General features: G+C 48.6%; 2 protein-coding genes across 4 annotated transcripts; one reads left to right on the forward strand and one right to left on the reverse strand.

Moving 5' to 3' along the window:
* The first annotated feature begins 3 nt into the window (after window positions 1-3).
* On the forward strand, window positions 4-11,628 carry CDKL1 (cyclin dependent kinase like 1). 3 transcript variants are annotated; one of them, XM_056492178.1, is made up of 9 exons: window positions 4-268; window positions 2,453-2,574; window positions 4,732-4,804; window positions 6,677-6,767; window positions 7,914-8,114; window positions 9,570-9,652; window positions 10,019-10,075; window positions 10,555-10,710; window positions 11,524-11,628. In XM_056492178.1, the coding sequence occupies exons 1-9, from the start codon at window positions 101-103 to the stop codon at window positions 11,623-11,625; spliced, it is 1,053 nt and encodes a 350-aa protein (XP_056348153.1). In that variant the 5' UTR covers window positions 4-100; the 3' UTR covers window positions 11,626-11,628. The 3 variants fall into 3 exon arrangements, with proteins under 3 accessions (XP_056348153.1, XP_056348151.1, XP_056348154.1); XM_056492176.1 differs by having other exon boundaries at window positions 10-268; window positions 11,518-11,628; XM_056492179.1 differs by having other exon boundaries at window positions 10-268; window positions 9,570-9,625; window positions 11,518-11,628.
* A 1,521-nt stretch (window positions 11,629-13,149) lies between these two features.
* Window positions 13,150-16,578, reverse strand: DMAC2L (distal membrane arm assembly component 2 like). Its single transcript, XM_056492180.1, has 4 exons — window positions 16,487-16,578; window positions 15,206-15,414; window positions 14,268-14,439; window positions 13,150-13,854 (listed from the first exon to the last, which is right to left on the reverse strand). Exons 1-4 carry the CDS (start codon window positions 16,576-16,578, stop codon window positions 13,740-13,742), a joined length of 588 nt encoding a protein of 195 aa, XP_056348155.1. The 3' UTR covers window positions 13,150-13,739.
* Between the last annotated feature and the right edge of the window lie 140 nt (window positions 16,579-16,718).

Raw genomic sequence — 16,718 nt, forward strand, 5'->3', positions numbered from 1 at the left:
GCTGTCCCCGGGGCGGTTCCCGGGGCCGTCCCTCCGGGGAGCCTCCCCCGGCCCGGCTCCGCGCTGAGGCGGCGGCGGAGCGCGGCGGGGCCGCCCGGCCATGGAGCGCTACGAGAAGCTGGGCAAGCTCGGGGAGGGCTCGTACGGCGTCGTGTTCAAGTGCCGCAACAAGGACACGGGGCAGATTGTGGCCATCAAGAAGTTCCTGGAGTCCGAGGAGGACCCGGTGATCCGGAAGATCGCCCTGAGGGAGATCCGCATGCTGAAGGTGGGCGCCGAGGCGGGACGGACCCCGCTGCCCGCGCGGGCTGTGCGAGCCCTGAGGGAGCTGCCGGGGACGGCCGTGAGGGGACGGGGTGTGAGGACATCCCTGAAGGGACATCGTGAGGCTGCAGGGTGTGAGGACAGCAGTGAGGGGACAGAGTGTCTTGAGGCGACGGGGCAGCCATGAAGAGACGGGGCATGAGGGCACCTGTGAGGTGCTGCGGTGTCGTGAGGGGGGAAGCAAAGAGACGGGTGTGAAGGAGCGCCATGAAGTGCCCAGGTCAGTCAGTTCCTCTGGGAAGAAGCCGGTGCTAGGCAATGTCCGATCCGCCTGCCCAGGGATGGCGATGCTGGCAGATCCTGCCCAGCCCAGCAGGAGCAGGTGGGAGCTGAGGCACGGCCATGAGCAGCGCCAGGACCTCCCTGCACAGAGGGACTGGCCCAGGCTCTGTCCGCCATGGATCAGCGATGTCCCGGCCGGTGTGGGCACAGCTCTGCCCTTGGTGTGTGTCACGGACCTCTCTGCGCCCAGGAGATTCCCCAGAACAGTGTAAAACACATGGGCAAAAAGTGAGGCTAGACAGCATGAGGAGGGGACAGCCGGGGGACACAGCTCTCCCTGCTCTGCAGTTGATAAATCTGCCCCAGCTCCTCTTTAAAAGCCCTTTCTGAGCCCCTGGGTGTGCAGGATCCGGGTGTGGATTGATGCCAGGGGCTGTGCAGGGTCGGGTATTCCACATGGAAGCGACAGCAGAACCTTGAGCCTTATCTTTGCTGATCCTTTCCCGACCTCTCTGTGTGAGCTTGTCCCCACACAGAAAAGGGTTACTCCTTCAGCCTCTGGCTTTATTTCCCCATGAAATAAAAGCACAGGAGCACCTGCAGTGAGTTACACCCCAGGTCTACCCAGCATGCAGAAATGACCCGGCAGAAAGGGGGAGAGGATGAGCTAAGGTTTCCTTTCACACTCCCAGCTTCTGGACAAGGATTCTGTCCCATCTCTTTGGAACTCGTGTATTTGGTCTCCATAGTTTCCTGAGGCTTTAAGAATGTGTTGTGTGAAAAAGAAAATATTTCCTTTTCTTAGTTACAAACTTGCTGCTGGGTGTTGGCACACGGTACCCTCAGCTGCGTGTGCCAAGAAATGGGAAGTGTCCCCTTTGCACTTTTTCCAGGGTGCTCATGATTTGTACACCTGCTACCCTAGGAGAACAGTCATCTAGGAAAAAGCATAATTATTTTTTACTTAGATTTTGGGGAGAAGCAGCCTAAGTTTTTCTCCTGTCCAAAGTAAACACAGGACATGTAGCTATATGGTTTCAGTAAACACAGGACATGTAGCTATATGATTTCAGTAAACAATTCTAGATTTACATTAAGATTCAAGTGATACTAAACATCTGAAAAGGAAAATAATCATGCCAGAAGTCTCTTGTAAAGCAGCTGGGAACTGCATTATCCTTAAGGATCCAAAGCCACTGCAGCCAGGCACAGCAGGATCTGTGTTGGGGCACTATTGACTTTAACAAGTGCAGACCTGCTTGACTCTTTTCAGTTTTTTCTCTGCAAATAGTAACAGTTTTTTTGTTTGTTTGTTGAGGCACTTCTTGGCTTAGGCAACTCCTGTTTATCAGAGATGGAGTGAGATTGTGTTTCAATGATAGGCCTGATAAATCATTTTTCTGCCCAGTAAACACCTGCAGACAAAGGGATTTTTGTGGCCAGGAGCCAAGGGATGTGGAGTGGGAGTTTGCAGTCTTGAAATCATAGAATCCCAGAATGGTTTGGGTTGGAAGATCCAAAGATCATCCCGTTCCACCTCCTGCCATGGGCAGAAACACCTTCCACTGTCCCTGGCTGCTCCAAACCCTGTCCAGCTTGGCTTGGACACTTCCAGGGATCCAGGGGCAGCCACAGCTGCTCTGGGAAACCACCCACAGGGAAGAATTCCTTCCTAATATCCCAGGAAAAGGGGGAATGGCTTCCCACTGCCAGGGGGCTGGACGGAACACTGGCAGAGTTTATTGCCCACCCATTGAGGTCAGCTCCCAAAGTAAGTACACAGAGGCTGAGCTGTGCTTGGAGAAAGGGTTCAGCTTAAGCAATTGTGTGACCCTGCAGGAAAAATCTGTCTCCCACACCTTCACTCTGTGCATCTCCTGACCAGCCCACCCCCTGTGTGTTTTAGCAACTCAAGCACCCCAACCTGGTGAAGCTGCTGGAGGTGTTCCGGAGGAAGCGGCGCCTGCACCTGGTGTTCGAGTACTGCGAGCACACGGTGCTGCACGAGCTGGGCAAGCACCCCCGCGGGTGAGTGGCCCTGTCCCTGTCCCTGTCCCTGTGAGCTCTGAGCTGGGCAAGCACCCCCGCGGCTGAGTGACCCTGTCCCTGTCCCTGTCCCTGTGAGCTCTGAGCTGGGCAAGCACCCCCGCGGGTGAGTGGCCCTGTGCTGTGAGCTCTGAGCTGGGCAAGAACCCCCGCGGGTGAGTGGCCCTGTCCCTGTGATCTCTGAGCTGGGCAAGCACCCCCGCGGCTGAGTGGCCCTGTGCTGTGAGCTCTGAGATGGGCAAGCACCCCCGTGGGTTAGTGGCCCTGTCCCTGTCCCTGTCCCTGTGATCTCTGAGCTGGGCAAGCACCCCCGCGGGTGAGTGGCCCTGTCCCTGTCCCTGTCCCTGTGATCTCTGAGCTGGGCAAGCACCCCCGCGGCTGAGTGGCCCTGTCCCTGTGAGCTCCGAGCACACTGGGTGGGGTGTCCATGTCACTGCCCTGTGGCTTTTCAGAAGTATTTCATTGACTTCAGAAGAGATTTCTCAGCCCAGTGCTCAGGTGTAAAAAATGAGGTTTGCTTTTTTGGTAGATTTTAAAAGGTTTAATAAAAGATAATAAGAGACAGACAGTAAAATAAAAGGTTATAATGGCCAGGTGCTCAGCATTCAGCCAAGAGTACATTTGCTGTTTTGGGGAGACTCCTTAAATTTATTAGCCTGTTGCATATTTATAGACTTATCATACACTTTTCAAACTTTTCTCTAAACTGTTTCCCATATTTTAGGAACTGTTTTACATGGCTACTTTTTGAATCTGTCTTTTTAGAGCGTGCATGTTTTCTGGCTGTGGTTTTAATTTATTTTTTTATTAGCCTTAATTTGGCCTGTGGTTTTCAATTTACACTTTTGAGCACTTTCAGCCCTTCAGAGTGAGGAGTTGTTCCTAAGAGCTGTGCCTGCACCTCTCTGCAAAACTTCTCTTCAAACAGGTGCTTGCAGCAGGTGTGAGCTCGACACTGGGTTTGTTCTTTCACACCTTGTAAACGCCACTCCCGCTGTCCCTAATTGCCCGCGGTGCCTTGGAGCTGTGGAAATGCTAAACCGGACTCCATAAACCCTTTCACAGGCCTGGGGCTGTGAATTGCCCGCGGGAGACTGATGGGGAGTTGAGTACACAAGAGCTTGTTTTTTACTCCCTTTCTCTGGGGTGAGGAGCTCCAGGCTTTGTGAGCTGCCACCACACTTCAGACCTGTTCACCTGGAACCTGGAGAGGGATGGATAACTCTCTTTGAAGGAAATGCTTCCCATTGCTGACTGTTCATCAGAACAACTCCAGTGTGACATGTATCAGCTGGCTGTGTGCTTTTCAGCTTTGCCAGGGCAGGTGGTCAAGTCTTTCGTGGTCAGGCTAAGATGGGTGGGCACTGCTGATTCCAGCTCATTTGACCCTTTTCAAGCTGTCAGAGCAGCACTCCCATCATTCTGGGATGTTTCTAGAAAGAATCTACTCACAGTGTCAGCAGAAAGTGAAAGCCAAGCTTGAAAGAAAAATCTCAGGCTTGCATTGTTTTGGTTTATTTTTGTTAGTTTTTTTCTTTGTTATGAATCAGAAGCTTTTCAGCATTTAACATGTGAAATAAAATTGTGTTTGAGTTTGAAAATGCCAAGATTGTCACCTCTGCCTTTCCTGGGGCTGTTGAAGATCATTACAGACAGCCAAGAAAGTTCAAGAACTGTTGCCCAGTAACTGAAAGAAAGGAGAGAGTTCTGGAAGTGTTTGCTGGCTGTGGGAGGGAAGGAGGGGGATCCAAACCAAGGCAGAGCTTTATACTCTTGTCTGAGCACCCTTCCCTGGCCCATTTTTCACTTCTCCACTCTGGACAATCAGTGCCACAGCAGCATTCCATATGTCTATACCATGGATACTCCAGCAGTTCCAGCCCTGAGAGCTGCTGAGCCAAATTCCTGCTGTCATTTCAGGATGGCCACACTTTGTGTAGTCACAGTGGCAGCCCATGCTGGGAATGACTGTGGTACCAGACACAAATCCTCATGTCTTGTTGCACTGACTGCCTTTGGAAGTGTTTCCTGACTCCCCTGATGGTTTTGCTCAGAGATCCCTGTACAATGGGAGCACTCATTTTCCCTGAAATAATGAATTTATTATTTATGCCAAAATAAAACTGTTTTTTCCAACAGGGTGCCAGAATACCTGGTGAAGAGCATAACCTGGCAGACCCTGCAGGCTGTGAACTTCTGCCATAAACACAATGTGAGTGCCCTGACCTGCACTAATGATTGCTGCAATGTATTCTTGGAGGACTGAGGGGGGTTCTGTTGGCCTGTTCCTGATTCCACAGGAGTCAGATGGAATCTCCTGTTTTCAGCAGGAAACACGTCTGAAATATTGGTGTATAGCCACAGCAGCTGCCTCACTGTCACACAGGCCCCTTGGTTTGGCTGCCAGGGAATGATTTCTCTAATAACCTCAGACAAGCTTCCAGGAGGAATGGGAATGATCCTTGTGGGATTCCCTGTGCCCTGCACCTCTGCTGACCTTCAGGAGCCTGCCTTAGCTGGGACCTGAGCAAACTGCTGCTGATTTCACAGAAAGTCCTTCAGCTCACTGCATGGGGTTCAATCATGGCACCAGTGAAAACATTTCAAAACTTAGACACAGTAAATCCATTTTACAGCCCCTCCTCTGCTCTCTGGAGGGAGACACGAGTTGTGAGTGTGACACATCCTTCAGTGGAAACATTTTAAGAAGCAGGGAAGGAAAAGGAGCCTTTTGGTGAAGCTCTTTAGGCAAACTTGGCTCTAATTGTCTTTGTTTTTGTTCATCTGCCAGAATTTGAGAGTGGGGCAGGAGATGGCTCTGGAATGGGTGTTTTGTCTGCTGAAAGAATTATGTCCAGTTGAGCCACAGGAACTTGGTCACAGGTCTCTCCTGCTTCCAAGATTTGCATTTTTTTTTCTGTTCCCCTGCTCAGTCTGGAAGATTTAATGGAGTTTGAGAGCAGAGGGAACAATGAGATGGTGCAGCCTGACCTGCTGTAGATCACAGGTAATGAGGTTTTATGCAGCTGCTCTTTTTGGAACTCCATGACAGTGTTTTAATAAGCAGCATTTCAGTCCTCATGAGGAGACACAATAATTTACCACCAGCTTGGCAAGGAAAGTCCAAAGTGTTTGCTCTGAGGTGATGATGGAAGAGGGACATCATGAATGAGACCCCAGTGAGTTGAGTAGAGCAAAAGAAATAAAGGTATATGTTAGTTTGATCAGCAGAAATTCTTTGCCAAGCCCAAATTCAGTTGTTGTGAAGGACAAGGTAACCTCCAAAGAATCACAGAATTGCTGATGCTGGAAGGGACCTCTGGAGATCTTCTCATCCAACCCTTGCAGTCAAGCTGGATCAGCTAGAACAGGCTGTTCAGAAACTTTTCCAGTCAAGATTTCAGTATCTCCAAGGCTGGAGGCTCACAGACTCTCTGGACAATCTGTTTGGGTGTCTGGCCATGCCCTCAGTAAAAAAAAAAAAAGATAAAATAAATTGGTTTGGTTTAAATGGAATTTCCTGTGTGTTCAGATAGTGCCCATGGTCTCTGTCCTTTCACTGCACCCCAAGAACAGCCTGGCTCAGTCTCCTTTGCTCCTTCCCATCAGGTATTTAATACACATTGAAGAGTTTCACCTGGAGCCTTTTCCTGATGGTCCCAGCTCTCTCATCCTCTCCTTGGATGTCAGACAGCCCAGTCCCTTAAATTTCAGTGGCCCTTCACTGGAGTCACATCTTCACTCTGTGGAGGGTGCCAGAGCTGGACACAGTTCTGGATGTGTCTCACCTGTACTGAGCAGAGCTCTTGCTGAGTTTTGTCAGTAAAATCACTGGGCAGGAGCTTCCCAGGGGGTTCAGGGAGCTGACCTGTTGTCCAGGGGTACAGAGCTGGCAGCTGGAGCTGGGAGCCTGCAGTGTCTGTGTCCAAGGGTGGGCTATGGACAGGTCACTGTGCTGCTGCTCAGAAATCTTCCATCTTCCCTTTCAGCTGGAATAACTGCCTGGCACAGTGTGTGAGGGGCTGAATTTACCTGAGGGCCAGGTTAAATAATTCTCACCTTGCTTTTTTTTTCCTTCTTCCAGTGCATCCACCGAGATGTAAAGCCAGAGAACATCCTGATAACAAAGCACTCGGTCATCAAACTCTGTGACTTTGGATTTGCCCGTATCCTGAGTGAGTGCTGACTCTTGATCTACTCAGAGTGTAGCATGAGCCATTCCAACCCTTGTCTGTGTCTGACCCACTGCAAATCATCCTGTATAACAGGCTGTGTGTTTTTCTAGGGAAGCTCTGCTGCAGGCTGGGTAGAAATTCCTAAAGCTGGCAGAGAGGGAGCTCAGACACAGGGTGACATCTGTACACAAGCTGAGCTCCCTGCTGGGGGTGCTGGCACCAGGACATGGAAGCCAGCCTGGGGCTGCCCAGCCTTGTTTTGCAGTGCTGGAGGCACAGCTGGAGCTCCCTGGCAGGAAGAGCCCCTCTGGCTGCCTCTGCAAACAATGGCTTCACATTTTCCGTTGTAAATAAAACCCCTAATCTGGTTTTTTTTAGCTCCTCTTCGGACAAATCACATGGGCTCTGAGAAGTGCCCACTGGCTGCTGCAGGGCCCTGCTGTGAGCTCTGCACATTTTCATCTGAGGAAAACACGGTGTTGATTTTTACCAGATCCTGAGTTTTTCCAAAGTTGGGATCTGCTGGTGGCCAGTGACTCACGCTGCTCCTGCAGCTCTGGCCTGCCCGGGAGGTGCCCCAAAATGTAACAAGTGTTAGGAAAATTAACCCACAAACACCAGAGGTTTATGTCCAAAAAGGAGACAGAGGAATCCTTTTTGTTTAATTCGAATAAAGGGAGAGGCCATGCGGCATTCCCCTTAAGATCTCTCCAATTTTTGGAGGATGCAGCCTCCTTTTATCCTAATTTTCCGGCCGCTTTTCCCTCTCTCTTTCCCCATTGGCTGAGGTACTTGAGAGGCATGGACTTCCCAAACACCTGATACCTGAGATTCCCCTCTAATGTATAACCCTTCCTTTTAATGCTTAATTCTTATACAATTCTTAGTTTTCCCCCGTTGCTTCTTTCATGTTCCAATATCCAGTTTCATTTACCAGCAAAGCTGCAGTTTGTTTGTAAAGGCAAATATCTTTTCCCATTGATCAATCAGTGGGATCCATCCCATTGTTTCTTTTATCTCTCGGTGCTGGTTTTATCTACCAGCAGATCTACAGCTTGGTTGTAAAGACAAATGCGACATCCCTCTTACAAGTGACGATGTCTCCTCTACATCGCGTTCTGTTCGTGTCTCTCTCCCCTGACCCAGCCGGTCCCAGTGACTACTACACCGACTACGTGGCCACCAGGTGGTACCGCTGCCCCGAGCTGCTGGTGGGGGACACGCAGTACGGCCCCCCCGTGGACGTGTGGGCCATCGGCTGCGTGTTCGCCGAGCTGCTCTCGGGGGCGCCGCTGTGGCCGGGCAGGTCGGACGCGGACCAGCTGTACCTGATCCGCAGGACCCTGGGTGAGCGTCCCTGCAGTGCTGAGCTGCCCGTGAGGGGTGGGAGAAACCAGGGGGGATTTTCCCAGCTGATCTCTCTCCCTTTAGGAGGTGCTGGTTTATTTGAAGGAGCGGGGTTTCCCTGCCGTGATGTACGTGTGCTAACAGGCTGAGAATCGGGATCATTGCCTGCAGACTGCCTGGCACCATCCCTCCCCTGTGCTCAGCAGTGGTGGCTCTGGGAAGCTGGGGCTGGTTAGGGAAGAGGTGGGATGTGTTTGGTGACCACAGGATGCCCCTCCTGGTCCCTTGGAGTGGCTCAGTGATTGCTGGGGTGAAGGAACCCAGCAACTTCAGCTGTCAAAAACATGAGGTGCCAGCATCAGAAAGGACCAGGAGTGTTTTGAATAAAGTTTTAAAAGATCCAGGTGTTTTTCAGGGTTTGGTACCAAGCAAAGTGCTCCCTGAGCAGCTAGATTTGATTCATCCCAGTTTTGGAGGTCTCAGAAATGTTGTCAGTGCTGGGAAGGGGAGTGTGAACATCACAGCTTGTCTGTTCCTTGTGTTTCTTGTTATTCATCAATTAATTTAGGAGCCACTCTGTATTTATTTGTTAAAAAAAAAAAAAAAAAAAAAAAAAAAAAAAGGAGCCATTATTCCCTATAACACTTAAACTAATGCAGTCCCATTGATTCTTTTCAATTTTGGTGTGTAACATCTGATTTCTTGGGTGACAACGAACAGCCCCCCACTTTTAACTGAAATTTGCTGTAATGAACAGAGTTGTAATTTTAACTGAGCAGTTTATAAAACTACAAAGGTGACTAATGGCTTTAAACAGATAAGCTCCTTAATTAGAAAAATAGTTCATCACTGATTGCTTCATCCTCCAGAATTCATTAATACCAGTGTTAGGCAGTTATAATTTATTTTTAATGATAGGGTTTCAGCCAGAGGAGATTCCCATTGATTGTTGGATCCAGGTGCTGGAGTGAGGCAGTGCTCACACAGCAAAGCTCCTTGACTGAAGCTGTGCTATTATGGGGTTGGCATTGTACTGCCTCCTTTGCTGTGGATTTTATTTTAACATTTTCCTCACTCTGGGCTGCTCTAAGCTTCAAAAATGCTGCCTTGGGGAAAAGCCACAGCAGGTTTAGGTGGGGCTGTGTTCCAGCCCTTTCCTACTCAGCACCCTCAGGAGTGTCCAAAGAGAATTGCACCCAAAAAGAGTTAAATTTTCCTGAAGCTGTGGCCCTGCCTTTTCTTCAGCACAGTCACATAGGTATGGGATCACTGATGGCCAAAATGGACATAATTGTCACAAGAAAACATTGCCTTGGCTCACTTGGTGATATTCTACCTTCAGATGTTGTTTTGGTTGGCATCAACCTTGTTAGAGGATACAACACTGTAAAATTAAGCAAATCACTCCAATTTTTTTTTTTTTTTTTTTTTTTTTTTTTTAATTCTTGGTTGAAGGGGATCTCATTCCCAGGCACCAGCAAGTGTTCAGCACCAATCAGTTCTTCAGTGGGGTAAGAATTCCAGACCCAGAGAGCATGGTAAGAGCTGCCTCCAGCTGCATTTCCCTTCCTTCCCCACCCTGCCCAGTCCTTTGCTGCACAGCACTTTTTCCCTGCCCAAAAGCTTTGTCCTCTACTTTGCCAGTGTGCCCCAGAATATTATTTGAACCTCTCATGACACTTTAACTTACAGCCTGTGTAAAAGCAGACAAAAAGTGTTTAATCTCTGCTGCTTTCCCCCATTTCTGGTGGCACATCCTCCGTGCTGCCAGGCCTCTGAGCACACGGAGTGATGGAGGCATTTTGGAGGAACAGGGCATGTTCCTGTGGAAAGCTGGGTCTTGGTACCCTGATCAATGAAAAGTTTGCTAATATGAGTCCATTCATTGTTTTTTTCCCTTGCAGGAACCATTGGAAATGAAATTCCCCAATATTTCATACTCTGCACTGGCTGTCATGAAGGTAAGGGAACTCCAGCTTGTGGAGGAGCCTTGCACTGGGATAAACAAATCATCTGGTGTGAGAATCTGGGACTGAGTTACCAGAGATTCATTGAAAAATAGATCTGTTTTGCTGTCCCATGTGATTGCACCTGTTCCTTGAGCCACAATTCATTCTACAGCTGTGGACTCCCCATCCCTGGAAGTCTCCAAGGCCAGGCTGGATGGGGCTTGGAGCAGCCTGGGATAGTGGAAGGTGTCCCTGCCCAGGGCAGGGGGTAGAATAAGATGGGCTTTAAGGTCTCTTCCAACCCAAGCCATTCCATGATTAATTTTTGTAACTGTTGGATAATTAGCTGCTCCTCAAGCTTTGTGCTGCCTCTGAAAAGCCACTCTTAGAATCCATTCAAAATACTATTAATACGTGTACCTGTGGGGAGCAGCTGGAGTTGTGCAGGGCTGTGTAAGGAGTGCTTTGTGTGACCCTCCCTCTTTTGTAAGGGCTGCCTTCGGATGGACCCAGCAGAGAGGCAGAGCTGTGAGCAGCTGCTGCAGCACCCCTATTTTGACAGCTTTAGGGAGGCAGCAGAGCTGGGCAGAGATCATGGGAGGAGCCCTCGGAAACCAGCCAGGCTGACTCGGAAACACCTGCCCGGGGTGAGCTTTCCACAGGAGTTCATGTTCTCTGCCTAAGGAGGGGCTGTTCTTTTGTTGGCTCCCAGGTGAAGGTGTTGGGCTGGTCTTGGTTTTATCCCGAGGGGAAAACAAACCCCCTGGCTAAAGAGTAACTCCATACAAACTGGATTTTGCACTGGGGCACTGGGGATAAACAGCACAGCCCTGTGCACGAGGTTCATCCAGGAATGTGCATTCCTGACCAAGAGTAGCAGGAGGACTGGACAAACTGAACACACATGCTGGTTTAATTCTGAATACTCTGGTGCTTTTCAATCCTGAATTATGGAGGTGGAATAAACACCACTTCTGTTTGTAACTGCTGATGGGACAGGATCCCATGCTCAGTTCCACATGACCCCATGCACTGGGTGTTTCTGCAGCTGGAGCTGTTCTGGCTTTTCCAGACTCCATCCCAAGTCCCCAAACCCACCCTCACAATGCAGCTCATCCCACAGTTCTTCATTCCCATGAGCCACATTCCCCATGACAGCTCTAACACTGAGCTGGGAATTGGAGGTGAGGGATGGAGCACTGCTACAAGGTGTCAATTCCTGGGTCAAGCCAATTGGCCTCTTCCATTTCCATGACCTGGGATATTTTTCTTGTCTAATGGAATTCTTTAATGAGTTGTTCTAATTGCAGTCCAGTCATAAAACCCCAGAATCTTAGTTGGAAAGTACAGGATTACAGTAGGAATAGTTTTATAGCTCATATTCCATGTGAAAATTGGTTCCATGTGTGCTTTATTCCCATTCCAAACAAATACACACTGTGTAACTTCTTTAGTTACAGCACCTGCCTCAGCTGACCTGCAGCAACGTTCTCCCAGCTTTGGACAGCAAGAAGAACTGCTGCACAACAAGGAAATCAAAGTACCACTTCCCAAACATCTGACCAGGTGGCAGATAAAAACTCAGTAGCTGGAAGTCATCCAGGATTCCTAAATGGAGGCCACAGAGTGGAAAACTGAATTACTGCAAGTTATGGCATGTACAGAGTAGTGTCCTCTACTCTGGGTCACTGATGGACAGGAAGTGTTGCAGAAGGAACTCCAAGCTCATCTTAATGTTCTGTGTACAAAGGCAAATGCTTTTTTAATTCCTGATTGCCTCCTGGTTCAGGATTACCCCAAGCCAATACTTACAGTATGAAATTTAAAACTCTGCCTATCTGTCCCCTGCATTTCAGACTTGGCAGGAGAACTTGACCTTGCCAAATACAGAGTCCCTCCTGCTTTAGCCTGCCCAAGTCCCTCCTGTGTGAGGGGTTGTGTGAAGGGGTGAAGATGTGTTGGTGCAGCCCAGGCTGAGGGGCTGCCTGGCTGCTCTCACTGCTGCCCTTACAGAGCTCAGAAGTTTCAAAGTGCTGCTGGTGACTTCACAGCTCAACAGGCACTGAGCCCAGGAGAACAGAGCAATATCCCTGCTGATCCTTTAGTCTTTCCAGAGCTCCTGCAACTTTCATCCTTGAATTCTGCTCCTGACAAGAGTGAGGATACTTGCTTGTAGTTACAAAAATGTTTTTATCAAAATCATGTCATAATCATGAATGTAATTTATAACATTACCCAGACACAGGCAGGAATTCTACCCAAGTGTTTGCATTAGAACGACTGGGGTTTGTGGAATCTCAGAGTATAATATTGTGTTGATTTTGAATAAAAGAAATGTAGTTTCTTTTTCCAATTTTCTGGAGATATTTTACCATATAAAGCTTTACTACTAGGCAAGAACAGTCTCTTTTTACTGACACTTGAGCAAAAATGTTTTGCCAGTACATTATGTAGAAGCCCTTTCAGTGGGACAGAGGCCGTGTCCTGTGTGCCTTCTGTTTCCTTACACATGGAAAACCATCTGTGCATCTCACTGCCTTCTGCCCTTCCCTACCCCAAAACCAGGGATTTGACTGAAAATGCTCTGTTCTCCCCCAGGATGAGCCATTCCCTCTGAGCTGGCACTGCTGAGGCCCCACCTCCAATACTGGGGAAAGGGATTTTGGGGGCTGGAGCTTGTCCAGGGAAGGGAACAGAGCTAGGAAGGGGCTGGAGAATTCCTGAGAGAGCTGGGAAAGGGGCTCAGCCTGAGAAAAGGAGGCTCAGGAGGCCCTTTTGGCTCTGCACAACTCCCTGATAGGAGGGGACAGGAAACAGGAGGGGACAGCCAGGGAATAGGGACAGGAGGAGAGGGAATGGCCTCAAGTTTCACCACGAAGCTTTAGTTTTGTTATTGGGGAAAATTCCTTCATGGAAAGGTTTGTCCAGCCCTGGCACAGCTGCCCAGGGCAGTGCTGGAATTCCCATCCCTGGAAGGATTTAAAAGCCCTGTGGATGTGACACATGGGGACACAGGGCAGTGCTGGCCTTAGCAGTGCTGGGGGAACATTTGGCATCCTGTGATCTCAGCAGACATTTTCTACCTCAACAGTTCCCAATTACTTTTATTTATCAGAAGGATGAAGATGCAACTCCAGAGCTGCCCAGAACTGCTGCAGTCCATGGCAGCACACAGCAAAATCTGCTCAAGGCTGTGTCCAAGAGCTGCTGCTCCTGAGGGGTGACCCTGCCTGCCTGCAGATCATTAAACCAGACAGAACTCCAAGTGTGAAGAACACAAAAACAACCCAGAACCTCTTTAATAAACCAGCACCCACTGACTGGGCAAGACTGTCCCAGAGGGAACAGCACCAACACCACACACCCAGACATCCCCCCACTGCCACTTTGCTTCTGGGCAATAAATACTGAAAACTGAGGTATTCAGAGCTTCCTAGAAAAACAGCAAACAGATGCCTACGTGCACAGGCCTGCTTTGTCTGTTGTTGATCCACCACTGAGTTTAAGCTTAATAAAACTTAACTGCATGATTTCTTAAAAGGTCACATAGACCTTGAGGCTGGACTGGAAGAGCTGGGCTTACTTCCATACTGGAAATACAGCTGTGTCTACAGCTTCATGTGTGCAATGGAAGAGAAATCCTAGGAAATCACATCTCAGTTATGTGCTGCTGTGTTTATTCCAAATCCAACTCCAGCTCCAGGTTGGGCAGTGCCTGCTGAAGGACATGGAAGGTTGTTTCTTTCTGTCTGATCCCAGGAAGGTCACTCAGATACAAATATTGCAGGTTCCTGTAAATATTTAAAAAGAAAATGGGCAACTACTATTGAATTGCTGACAGAGAAATTGGAGATACTATTCTACTCCAGTTGTTTTGAGTATTTTAAATGGTGATGGAAATTTGTTTCTGAAGTGGGTGTTTGGAGTTTTCAGCTGCAGTATCCAACTATATCCCTGAGCACCCAGGTCTGTCCCAGACCCTGAAGAGGGTGACAGGGAGATGTGAGGTGGAGGAAGCACTAAAAGCTACAGGACACAGTCAAACCCTGCAGAGAAGGGTCAGGAAGCCAAGCTGATCCTTCTTGAACCCAACCCAGCCACCCCACAGCCCTGAAACAGCCCTGAAGAGCAGAGCCCAGCCCTGCAGCCAGCACAGCCCCCAGAGCCCCAGCAGGGGCTGGGGAAGCACCAGTGCCTCACATACCTCAGCTTGTGGAGTGCAAGGATGCCTTTGTCTGTGACATTCCCACAGGAAATGATCTCCAGCCGCTGCAGACTCTTCTGCAGGTTGCTGGTCTCGCTGAGCCTCTGCAGACACTCGTCCTGGATGTACATGCACTTCTCCAGCTTGATATCTGTAACGTGCTCCAGGCCATCTGCAAAGGCAAAGGGAGGATTTGCTTCAGAATCCCAGAACCAACTTGTGCTGGTTGTTAAGTTTTCAGTTTAATAACTGCCCCTAAAACCACCCAGCAACACCTTCCTTTATACAGCAGGGCTGTAACTCACAATCAATCTCCAAAGTTTATTTGTGGTACTTCAGGCTTAGGAAAACCTCGGGGTTTGAATGGTTTTGGTAAGATTTCAAGAGCTTTGAAATAGGAAAGTAACAAAAAAACCTACACAATTTTGGGTAATAAACAACGACTCTGACATAATAAAGTGCTAATGCCAGAAATTCAGAGTCCCTTGCTATGAAAAAATAAAATAGCTTGTTCCCATTTTGGTTTTTGTTATTTAAAGACTACCTGAAACACTTGTTCAATCTCTTATTTTTAAGAGATTTAAGAGAGCTTGCTTTTTGTCTGTCTTTGAAGACATCAGAATGAGCAGAATTATGACTTCAGAGACACCAAAATCATCCCTCAGTGCAGAAGAAAAATAATATTTATAGTACTTTTTGCTACAAACTCATTGAAATTTGTGTCACTTCCTTAGTGCTATGGCCACTTCAGGTAAAAGCTGAAGCTCCCAATGTCTTTCCACTTCATACTGCACCTCCAGCAAAAGCTAAGGGACTGATAAATTTTTGTAGAGGGGGAGAAAAACACAAATGATTTATCATTGTCTTGCAAACCATTATTCACATTTTGATGCACTAAAAAGGAAACCCATTAAGAACAATCCCCGTGTGCACATTACCCAGATAGTCAAATCCTCTGTACATGATGCAGGAGTCGGTGGCGTTGATGGCCTCGATCTTGTACTTGCCCAGGGGCCCTGTGGGCAGCCCATTGTAGTCCTGCTGCCAGCGGGGCGAGCCCTGGTACCTGACCAGCGCCCCGCAGCGCAGCAGCCACTCCGAGGCCGCCCGGTCGGGCCCCACGTCTCGGATCCGCTCGTGGTCCACCCTGCGGGACAGAAAAACCAGGCTCAGTCTCCTGGTAGATTAATAAAAGACATTAAGAGACAGTAAAGCAAAAGGTTACAACGCCCGGGAGTTTGGCATTCCGCCAAGAGCACACCTTAACTCAGAAAACATTTCTTTAAATGCATCAGCCTGTTGCATATTCATGGACTCTTATGCATTATTCAAAATCACACCCCTTCAATCTGTAAATCAACATTTTAATTTTTTTTTTTCCTTGTAGCTCTTTCTTGTCAGCACACTCCCTGATAACGGAGATCAATAAATTCTTTCCCTGGATTTCTGGTGTTCCTCACCCCTGTCTTCATCCAGATAGGATAATCCAAGAATGTGAAAAATTTCCTGATTATCATTATACCATTCATTGAGTTAATTCCATGAACAAAAACTTTTTATATCCCCATGTTGTAGTCCAAGAAAAAAATATTTATCACACTGTTATTTCTAAGTTTTGTTAATAACACAACTAAAAGAAACTACATTCATACAGCAAAGTTTTCCAACATTATGCATATAGCATTCATAAAAAGTCAATAATATAATATGTACTTATAACAATAATGCTCCACAGCAAATACCTGATTATGTGCACAGTCAGAGAAGGAAGGATGGGATTTACTGGAAATGGTTTATTGGTAATTTTTGGGTTGTGTGGTGCTCAGCCTAGCGTGAGGTTTTTTAACTTAAGTGGCAGACGCTTTTTGGTAAAAAAAGAATACAAATACAACTGGACTTAAATCTGTTTCCTTCCATGTCTGTAAGGAAAGAAAACTGTGTGACTGCTTCAGATGAAGAGGAGGATTTAGGGATGGGATCCATGTGGCAGCTTGCCTTGGCCATTGCAGGAAGGGGCAGAGCACACACACACCCTCCTCTGCAAGGTCACGGCTCGGGGATGGGCAGCAGACACGGAATGAGCCCCTGCCAACAACCGACCGGGGGAAAGCGGAGCGTTAACGACACAAAACGTCTTCTGCAGGTTCTTCTGCTTCACAAACCGCGCAGAGAATGTCAGCGATCTGACACTTAATTATAAACCAGCCACTCACTCTTACTTGTTGAACACGGCATTCAGCCATCCCCAGAAGGTTCTGCAGCTGCCCGGCGGCAGCGGCGGCTTCCTCAGGAGTGTCCCCAAGGCCATCATCACCTTCTCGCAGCCGGGAGAGGGGACAGGGCAGAAGGGAGGTGCTGCTCCCCGGAGCGCCAGCAGCAGCACGGGGAGGCGGTGCCGCTGTCACGGCCTGAGCGGGGCCGGGGCCCGAGGCCGCGGGGGGCCGGGGCCGT

The sequence above is a fragment of the Oenanthe melanoleuca genome, chromosome 5 (assembly GCF_029582105.1).
Source record: "Oenanthe melanoleuca isolate GR-GAL-2019-014 chromosome 5, OMel1.0, whole genome shotgun sequence".
In the NCBI taxonomy this organism is placed as follows: Eukaryota; Metazoa; Chordata; class Aves; order Passeriformes; family Muscicapidae; genus Oenanthe; species Oenanthe melanoleuca.